This window comes from Melospiza melodia, chromosome 4 (assembly GCF_035770615.1).
Source record: "Melospiza melodia melodia isolate bMelMel2 chromosome 4, bMelMel2.pri, whole genome shotgun sequence".
NCBI lineage: Eukaryota > Metazoa > Chordata > Aves > Passeriformes > Passerellidae > Melospiza > Melospiza melodia.
Window position 1 is genome coordinate 68,301,480 of NC_086197.1, and position 10,466 is coordinate 68,311,945.

At 46.2% G+C, this 10,466-nt stretch overlaps 1 protein-coding gene across 1 annotated transcript in view; it reads right to left on the minus strand.

The window, feature by feature from the left end:
• Positions 1 to 6,285, minus strand: part of TRHDE (thyrotropin releasing hormone degrading enzyme) — a 210,287-nt gene extending 204,002 nt beyond the window's left edge. Inside the window, exon 1 of the mRNA XM_063155038.1 lies at positions 5,161 to 6,285. Within this exon, the coding sequence (XP_063011108.1) occupies positions 5,161 to 5,975 (815 nt within the window). The 5' untranslated portion in view covers positions 5,976 to 6,285. The remainder of the gene's footprint in view (positions 1 to 5,160) is intronic.
• Positions 6,286 to 10,466: the final 4,181 nt, after the last annotated feature.

The following is a 10,466-nucleotide window of genomic DNA, read 5'->3' on the forward strand; positions in this document are numbered from 1 at the left end:
TTCAGGTTCTCGCAGTATTGTTCATCAATATGTGGGGGAAAAAGCAAGCCACTGTTGGCTACACAATGCAAAACAAGCACACTCAGTTCAAACCAGGATTTAAGAGCCTTCAGGGAATTCACTCTGCCCTGAGACACTGACAGGGCGCTTTACCTTTCTCTGGGCATGAGAACTTACGGTCACACAGCGCACTCAGGAGGGTCATTGTTTTCCACAGCTGATTACTTCTCTACCAGCTGCATGTAGGCCTGGGACACAGTACTACATATCACTGCCGTGTCTGTGCACCTCCAAAAAAACCATCCTGTGAGCTTAGCAGAATCACAAATGAAAGCAAATTATTAAACCTGCATAAAGTATTTCACCATTCTTCTACACGTGTTTTTTTTTTCCTGGTGTACTTTATAGAGAGCAAATCCATGTTCTCAGTTAATGGGCCAAATTTTGGAAAGATCTTTGAAGGAGGTAAAGGTATTTATTAAGCATGAATGGAAAGAATGGGAAGGCTTGAGCTTGACAATAAAACCTGTCACTTTTTTTTTTTTTTTAACTAAATAAATTTTGATCCAGATACAGAATAGGACACCTTCTGAATGGAGACATGTATTTACACATTTGGAAAAAACCCATGGTCTTTTTGTAGAAAAAATAAGCTAAACTTAAAAGGTTGAAATATGGAGTTTGGTAAGAGTATTTTCTGGAGGCATGTAGAACAAGAAAATTACCATGGGCCAACCATGTAAATGTGAAGGTAGCATGCATGTAGGCCTTTTGATTCATGTCTCACCTTCCAAGGTTTCATCTGTGGAAATAACTGTGCAATTTTAGATACCAGGCAAACATTTATCAAGATTTTAGAGGCTGGCTGTTATTCAGCTGTTATTCCTCTGAGGGAAAAAGATGGGTGAATAGCTTTGATGTAATGAAAATGGTGATACCTATTATTAATCAGTATATAACTATTAATCTGCAATATGATACTCTAACATTGATAAAACAAAAACATAGGTACCCCATAGGGAAAAAAAGTATCATTAACTTTTTTTAAAACTTTTTGGATTTTACACATATTTTGGAGGCAATGAAGAAATAATTTTATTGAAACATTATACCTTTTTCTTGATAAGAGTGCCTGATAGAACTAGATATATGTTTTCAATAAGGATAACTTTTTTAAAACTTGAAAAAATTTTCCACCACTGAAGCAGTTACCATTGGTCTTCTTTCTAAAATAAAAAGCCTTTTTTGGCTAACAATTATTGAAGGTATTCACATTTTTCTTGCCTCATGAAAAAACATGGATTATTAAAACCAGCATTTTGGATAAGATTGCTAAATCTAAAGTAAAAAGTTAGTGCCAGATATCTCCGTGTTAATCCAAAAAACTCCCATATCAATGGATTTGTACTGCTGCAACAAAGCCAAATCAGCCAATTAAATGAAGCAAAGCAACTTAATTTATATGCAAAGTATTTCAAGTGGACCTGATTCTGCATTCCAGGCACACTCTAAACAGCTACAGACATCAACAGAGGCTTCAAGTGAGCATGGAAAACTGTACTGGCCTGTTATTAACAAAGCAAGAATGATGAACTTTCCTCTGCAATTAACAATTTTAATGAGCTCCGACACACACGTAAATGCGTACTTAGGAAATACTGGTCATACTGTGATACCCTCTAAATAAGGAAGCTTTCCCGTGCCCTCTCTCCACATCTTCACCCCACTTCTCAGAGATCTTATCAGTCATCTTTAGTACATATTAGGCCACTGAAACAATCCCTTCATCAGGCTAATAAACCCTGGTAAACTCTTCATCTTCTGTGTTTTCACAGAGAGACGGATATATCCACATAGACATAACTGGGCAAACACAGAGCAGTCAATATTTCATACTAAAAATACACCAACTACCAATAATAGTGATATCTACAACATGTGCATTACTATCAAACATCGATTTGCTTGTTGTGCCACAAAGCAAAACAAACAAAATCTTAAAACTGCTTAAAAAAAAAACCCCTAACCATTTAAAGAAAACAAACAAGCTAAACCTAAAACATTGTTTATCTATTTCACTCTGTGTTCAAGTAAAACAAGCAGACTTCTACAGCGTGGCAAAAGTGAAGGGCAGTTTGACTATTTCATCCTTCCCTTTACACAGCTCTCTGGGTACCAACACTTTTACCTCCTGTTCCCAAAAATACCACCACAAAAGGTTGTACTTGAGGGCATGACGGGCTCACAGTCTGTCTCCTCAGAATACCCATGGCAGTAACTGGCAGGTGTTTTAACTCTATCTTGTCTATTAAAGGAAGATGTGTTTCCTCAATAACCTATTTTGACATCTTAGTTGTTAGAGATTAAAGAATACATCTTTGTTTTCTCTGCATGATATAAGAATTTTTTTTCCTTTTCACTTCCCAACTTTGATGTTCATTTATATTATGCCTGCATACTCCTCCTGTAGCTCTGTATTATATTGCTGTTGATTATTGTCAGTAAATTCTAGCACATAATGCAAAGTAAATTTGTAGCATATCACTTGCATTTTACATTTCAAGTACAGTAAGAAAGATTTCAGTCCAAAAATAAACACTTGAACATAGCTTTTACCTTTCAGGCTGATTTACAACATTCACCTGTGAAGGCCAGAGAAAGTAACTTTTGGGGAAAAAAATCATAAAGTGAAGGCATTAATATGTTTGTGATGCCTCCCAGCAGAGTTATTTGCTCCTCATGTACAACAAAAGTGAAAAATGATGGTTTGGACCCTTTTACAGCAAGTACTACTCCAATGAGGCTGATGTACTTTATTTGAATATAAAGTTGTCAAAAAATCAAAGCCCTGCTGGAACAGCAAGGTCTCCCAGAGCATGCAAGTCTGTCTGTCTATCATAACAGAAGCTGTCTGTGTTTGAGGACTAAAAACAGTTATATGTATCATATTAAAAAATGGGTTATTAATCGGAATGCAAATTGTTACTGTAAGAGCACTCTCTGATCAAAAAAGTTCCCTGGTTTAGAATGGGTATTATTCACTTTATACTATAGTGAGTCATTAAGCCTCTGACAGATGAAAAGGAAAAACACTTTTTCTATTTAACACCTTAAACTACAACCAAGCAATAACTACAGTTATAAAAATATTTTACTGAAGGAAATATAAGTGAGCTGGTGTAAAGCAAAAACATGCCACTGATTTCAATATAGCAATGCTACCTTACGTAAAGTAAGTAATTTGCCCATGACTATACTTAACTGTATTAAAAACAAAGTAATTTATATCTGAAAACTTACACACGGAGCACTGCGAAAAACATTTTACCATCACCTTCCACTCTGTCTTAAACTATCCTGACGACTGAAGCAGTGAACAGACCTTTTTTTGTTGGTGATGGTTTCTAAATCTCAACTAGGGGATAAGTGTAGTACAGTAGCTCTGGAGAAATGTCACTGCCACACCTATTTGACAGTTCAATTATTCCTACACAAAGTCAAAGTACACGAGAATAATAACTGCTTAAATAACTTCTCAGATTTGCAAAGTGAATTATACCCCCTGCTGTTAACAGTATTTTGTTTTCTCATTTGCCCATTTCAATACAGGTCTGTAAGAACTCCCTATTACCCCAACCATTCAGTCAACTGTGACAAAAGGCATTTTATCCGCATCTTTTCTTACAACTGTGCTTTTTCAAATTTCCTTTTTATTTCACTCTGATGACAAATTGCAAAAACTTAATTTCGATCCCGCTTGAGGTTCTAATATCAGGCTTTTGAAAATTGTCAGTAATCATAGTAATGAAAATATGTTTTAATAAAAGGGCTTTTGACTTAATTGAGTTGGTGAGGATGCTTTTCATGTCTTAATATTTTTGCCCGGTTCTACCAACTATAAAATCTTTGTTTCATTTAAATTGTTACCACAATCTAAAACACTAAGATTCAGGAAAAGAAAACCTGTCACTGCACAGATATTTCAAGAAAGGACAGCTTAAAAAGAATCCAATTCTAAAATTATAAACCATGCCAGAACTATCAAGAAGTCCATCCTTGCCTTTCTTTTCCATTACAAAGCCTCAATGTGGTGAGAAAACACCTTCTTTAAAAAGAAAGCCTCTGTAACTGAACGGGGCCCTCCACAATAACCCTGCCCACCAGAACAAGGGCCCAGACAGGGACCCAAGGGGCTTTAACTACGTGAGTAAATACAGATCAAGACTGAATCTTGCTCTGCCCGCAAATGAAGCAGGTTTGTCGGGTCACAGGGTGTAAATCTGCCGCGACCCAGCTGTACTGTAAACGCATTCAGCATATGTGAAAACTCATCCCACTACGTTTTTTGCTTTACCAAACAGAATAAAAGCAAAACAGAAGTCTCGCTGCCCTACACGCTGCTATGTGTAACCTGACGAGGCTCTGTCATACCAGGGCACACGGCAGCCGAACACAGTGTCTTTGTGTGAAACAGACCCGGAGCCTCTGCCTTGACAAGTACCTAGCGGACGTTCTGCCTCACCGGCGGCACCCTCGCAAGTTTGCTCCTTGCCACCGTCCGTCCCCAAGCTGCGCCGGGCCATCTCCCGACCCGGCGGCCGCTCCCCGCAGCCCTGCCCGCGCAGGCGGGGCGTGCAGGGTGCAGGCGGAGCGCTCCGCTCACCGGCGGCGGCCCCGGCTCACCCCGGCCCGGCCTCCGCACGGCCCAGCCCGCACCGCCCCGCGGCAGCTCCGCCCGCCCCCGCTCGCTCCCGCGCAGTCCCGCAGCCTCGGCCGCCCTCCAGCCGCTCTCACGGCTGGCTCACGACACCGGCCGGTGGCTTGGAGCGGGCCAGGGCTCGCGGTCCCCGAGAACGCCCGCATCTCTGCTCTGACAGCCGAGCCCTACGGAGATGACCTGACAGAGGTGACGGGGGGATGCGAGGCCTGGCCTGCGCTCAGCAGCCGGCCGGCCTTGGCGGCCGTAGCCCCTCCCGGGCAGCCGGCCGAGCCCCGCACCCTTCGGCGGGACCACCGGGGCCGAGCAGCGCGGAGCCAGCGGCATCACCCGCCTGGCGGCGCCGCGGCCGCCGGGTCCTAGCGCCGCCCTAGCCGAAGTTGGCGCGGGGGCCGCCAACTTCGGACAGAGATGGGTTTGAGGCGACGCGGCCCGTCCGCTACCTTCGCTCGCCGTGGAGGACGTAGGAGCTGCGGAAAAAGCCCAGCAGCTCGTTCTCGATGAGGGCGTTGTAGATGATCTTAAGGTTGTAACTTCTCTGCACCTCCAGGCTGCGGTTGAGGACCACGACGAACACCTGGGTCTGGGGGTAGAAGAAGGTGCGGGCCACCCGCACTCCGCCGGCCAGCTTGTCCTCGGCCACGCGGACCGCCTCGATGTGCATGCGGTGGGCGTGCAGCACGATGTAGCGGCTGGCGTTACGCACCTCCAGCTGCACGTTCACCTCCCCGCTGAAGGTGAAGTTCTCCATGAAGGCGGTCAGCATCAGGTTGTAGTGCAGCGGCCGCAGGTGCCGCGGCAGCCGCGGCCGGGCCCAGGGCGGCAGCTCCCGCCGCCGCTGCCACTCCTCCTCCTCCTCCTCCTCCTCTTCCTCCGCCGCTTCCCCGCCCCGCGCATCCTCCTCCGGCCGGCCGGGGGGTTGCCCCGCACCGTGCGGCTGCCGGGCTACCCCCGAAAGGCTCCCGTTGCCGCCGGCCCGCGGCGGACCGTCGGCGGCGGCGCCGCACTCCTCGAAGCGGACGCTGAGCAGCACGGCAATCATGGTCACTGCCAGCAGCGCTAGGATGGAGACAGCGAAGCCCAGCACCAGGCGCTTGTGCACGGCGATGTGCCGCTCCGTGGTGCGGGGTCTTGGCCCCGCCGCTTCGGCCCAAGGTCCCGGCGGCAGCCCCCGGCTGCCGTTCCGCAAGGCGGCCTCCTCCTCGATCATCATGGGGGTGACGGGCGGGCGCTTCTCACGCTTCTCCTCCAGGGCCATCACGGCAGCGCCGCCCCCGCCTCCCGCGGGGCCGCCGCCACCCGAGGGGGCCCCGACAGCATGGGAGACTCCGAGGCAGGGGGCCCTCGGCCCGCGTGGGACGCACGGTCTCTCACTTCCCAACGAGCCGCATCACCCTGGCCGCCGGGAGCCCCGCGTTGGAGCAGCCCTCAGGGAGGGGAACGGGACGAGGACGAGGTCGGGTCGGGTCAGGCTAGAGGCGGCAGGCGCTCCCCGCCGTCCGGCCGCCGGGCCACGGCGCGCAGGCAACTTGTGCGGCTTCTGCGGGGCACTTCAGCACATGCCGCCGAGCGCACCTCGGCGCCCGGGGGGGAGGGCTCTGCCGCCCCGGCCCCCCGCTAGCGCCGCCGTCCGCAGGGAGCTCTCTTTCCCCCGCGTCCCGAGCCGCCGAGGCCAGGGTCGGGCTCCTCGCCCGGCCCCGGCAGCGCCCGAGCCATGCGCGCCCCCGGGGCGCCGCCGCGCAGGTCGGCCCGTCCCAGCGGGGCTCGCCCGGCACCGGGGGCGGTGGCACCGGACAGCGGCGCGGGCCGGGCCCGTCCTCCTCTTCCTGATAGCGGGTCAGGCTCCTGAGAGTCGCTTCTCTTATTTTCTCTTTCCTGTCTCCTGCAGGTACAGAGCAATCTCCCGGCTGGCTCGAGCAGAGGCGGCTATATATAGGCACCGGGGAGAGGCGAGGGAAGGGAAGGGAAAGGATGGGAAGGGGGGAGAGGCGGGCAAGCCCCGCCGCCCCTCGGCTTCAGCGGCTGCTCCGGCTGCCGGCGGTGACGGCGGCGCCCCGGGGGAGCGGGCGGGGGCGGGAGGCGGGGGCGACGCGGGGACGAGGGAGGCTTTTCTCCGGTGTGTCACACGCGGCGGCTCCGGGGGAGGTCGCTGAGGCGGCGGAGGGAGCCCCGGCCGGGGCGGGCGCAGGGCGAGGGCCAGGCTGCGCCGGGAGTGGGGAGGCTGCAAAGCCTCCGAGCCGCAGGACTGCCCGGGATTACACACGAATGCGTGTGCTCTCCACATAAATATTGAATGCCCTTACTGTGCCATATTTATAGAGACTTAATAAAGAGCCGCCGACTACGTGTTTGAACGACAATAGTGCTGTCATACTAACGTGAGGATGGAGCTCAGAAAAGGATAAATACTCCTACTTAAATCGATAGGATTAATATGCCCGGGAAAAAATCGTGCCGTAAGCGTTGGCTGGTACTTTCAGAAATCCCCCTGCCGTAACTCCGCGGCCCAAGGACTTTGTCTCTTGCTCTCCTTGTTGTCAGTGCTGAACCCCCACCCCTCAGCTGGAAGGATTTAAAGATGTGTTAAATGCTGCCTGCGATAATACAGCAACGCTTGGCTTGAGTACCCCTAGGAGTGAGTCCCTGTGTGGAAAGCCGAATCAGCCTACTTTTTCCAATTGCACCCAAACTTTTGTACATAGGATCTGCAAACACACAGAATTAATATATACAGCAAGGATCTAGATCAATGTCTGAGAGCATCTCTGTTCCCCTTATTTTGCTTGCATACTTCAAAAACCATCTCTGTTCATTTTCACTTTTGAAGCTCTTCAGCTCCAATCTTGTAAGCAGTCACAGATGTGTCTATCTTTGGCATTCAGTCCTGTGGAATCTATGGGAATATATGCTGTACATCAAGTTAAATGCATACATAACAATTCACAGGATAAATGCCTTACTTTCCATAGTGAAGAGAAAAGAACAAAAAATCAAGTCCTGCACTTCTTTCATAAGCAAAGCAAATCTGAAGTTTCATTAAATGTGATATATTAGCCATTTTACTTCAAGAGGAAATGCCTAATCTTTCTTTGTCCTGAATCTTCGACATCTTCAAGAAGTGTTACATCACTTTGCATACTGTTGCAGAATACAAATGATCATTTATTGACACTTAAACCAGATTAAGGATTACCAGTTTCAGTATAAGGAGTTTGCTAGCTTCCTTATATATTCCTATAGAAGGATTGTATTCAGGTCTACTTTCTCTGGAAAGAAATTAGCCTTTATTTTTATCTTGCAGCACAGTCTAAAAAAGGTTTTTAATCTTAACAAATTTTAATTAGAGGTATGTTGATACACTTTCCATTGTGTTTGTATGTCCTAGGAGGACTAAGATTTTGCTCAATAATGAGTGTTGCCCTGTATTTCCTGTGGTGATATTTGGCTGCCCACCTGTTAGAACAGGTCAAAGAACAGAAACATTTTATTATCTGAAAAGAGCCTTCATTACTTGTTGACTGAAGTTTGAAGCAGAAAGGTAGAAAACTATTGCTATGTGATTTGGAAAAAAAAAAAGAAACTGACATGGCAAAATAACATCCAAAGCTACAGGTTTAAAATGTCAGTTTCTATATGTTTCATTAAACCCTTTAAAAGTGGGCACAAAAGGAAGTGCCTGAGTGCTTTTAAGATTTTGTGTACAGGCTGTCAGCATCAGGCATTAGTAAAATAGGCAGTGTTTTCCTCTGTCGCTCTCTGAACTGCACTTTCAGTTATGTTTGTTCTTGTCAGCGGTGCAGGGAGATGTTCAGGCAAAGATGTAATCAAGAGTAGAAGTAACCTGGAATAAAGTAGTACATTATGCCCTATTTATAAACATTTCTGACTTTTGATAATTTTAATTAAATACAGTTCAATAGTTAAAAGTTTCACAGGTTAAGGTTTTTGTGAAGCCTTTTCAGAAAAGCAGTGAGTAGTTGGGCAAACCAGATTTGCCACTTTTAGAGAGGAAGATACAAGTGTGTGTGTGTATGGGAACACAGGAGCATGATTCTGGCCATCTGATGTACAGATAACAAATACATAACTCTCCAGGATGAAATCTTTCAAGCCCTGCCAAGGGAGTCAGTCGTGCGATTTAGCTTCAACAATAATAGGCTATAAATTGTAGGGTCAGTATGAGAGAGGGTATGCAAAAGGTTTAAGTTGCATCCTTATGAGGAGCTGTGAGGCTGATTCCTTTTAAGCCAGGTTGGAATAGCACTCCAAAAACTGGCACAAGGCATGAGTGGTGGGAATTAAGGCTGTCTAGATTCCCCTCCAAATTTCATCATTGCAGAAGCAAAGTATTGAGAGGCTTGCGACCCCTCCTCTTTGGGCTTGTCAGTCTGGAGACTTACAATAAGAAGGTGCAGCTAGGTATTGTGTTAAATAGCTCATGAGCCTTAACTCATCCATCATTCTGAAACTTCATATTACCAGATTAACCTCTTCTTCATATTAGTAATGACAGGTTTCTAAAATATAGCTTGACCAGATACAGGTCAAAGAAGGTATTAACTTGGTAATTTGTTCTCAAATGCTACTCTCTGCAAGTAGTTTAGTGTACAGACTGTTACATATAGCCATTTTGCTGAAGAAAATACAAAGGCATGCGGCTCCCAAAAAAACTTGTGTGTACATCTGGGAAAAATTCTTGTTTTTTCATCTGTCCATGGTTATAAACATAGACATGGATTTCATGGGTTTTGCCTCTGAAGCTTGCAACTCCTTTGGTCTTTCTGCAAAGGCTGTTAGAAAATACACCAGATCATAGTTCATTTTTTCCAGCAAAGTCCTGACTTCCTGTTGTTCAAAACTTCCCCTAGGCCATCAACATCTTATATGCAATCTCATTTTATGAGCTTATAGCCTGGGTTTTCAGGTATTCATACAAAATAAAAGAGAAGGTCTCACCTTAACTCAATTTCTATGGAGATGGCCCTACCTAGACAAGTATCAGAAGAAACATGGATAAACTTCAGATAGCACAATTTCCAATTCTATACCAGCTTATAGCATGGCTCCCAAAGAGCTGGTGAGGGACCCACATAAGGCTGTAGTTTATGTTACATTAAGATTGCACACAACACCTCTCAGTATTCACACTGGTGCTTTACAGTCTTGGAAGAAAAGCACTATAAATGAGTAACTTCATTGTATATCATGCAGCTGGGTACAGTTCATCCAACCCAAAGATTGGCACATTATATTTTTCTGAGTCTGCCTAAATATGGCTGCTTTTTAATCCAAGTGATCCATCCTTCATTCATCTGTATATAGCAGAAGTTTACAGACAGACTTTATCATACTGACACTACTCACATAAAAAAAAAAAAAAAAAAAAAAAAAAAAAAAAAAAAAAAAAGGAGGTTCAGAAAACGTCCTTCTATGCAAAGCGCAAAATCAACAATTTATATTGGGAAAAATTACAGGGGAAAAAAGACTGCATCAGCCCCTATCATTCAGTGCTCCACTGACCCTTTCAGCCTCAGTCAGGCATTTCTCTGGTCATAGCTGGATTCTCCTTGCATACTTTAAAGTCAAGTCAAGACCCATAGGTCTTAATCCCTCCTGTTTAAGTTCTAAAATGGACTACACTTCATACCCTACTAATATATTGGCCAAAAAACATCAACAAGGTGACCTCTCAGAGTGTTATGAACTACTCACTCCCCACAGACACAGCTTCTGTCTAGCTGTTACTTAC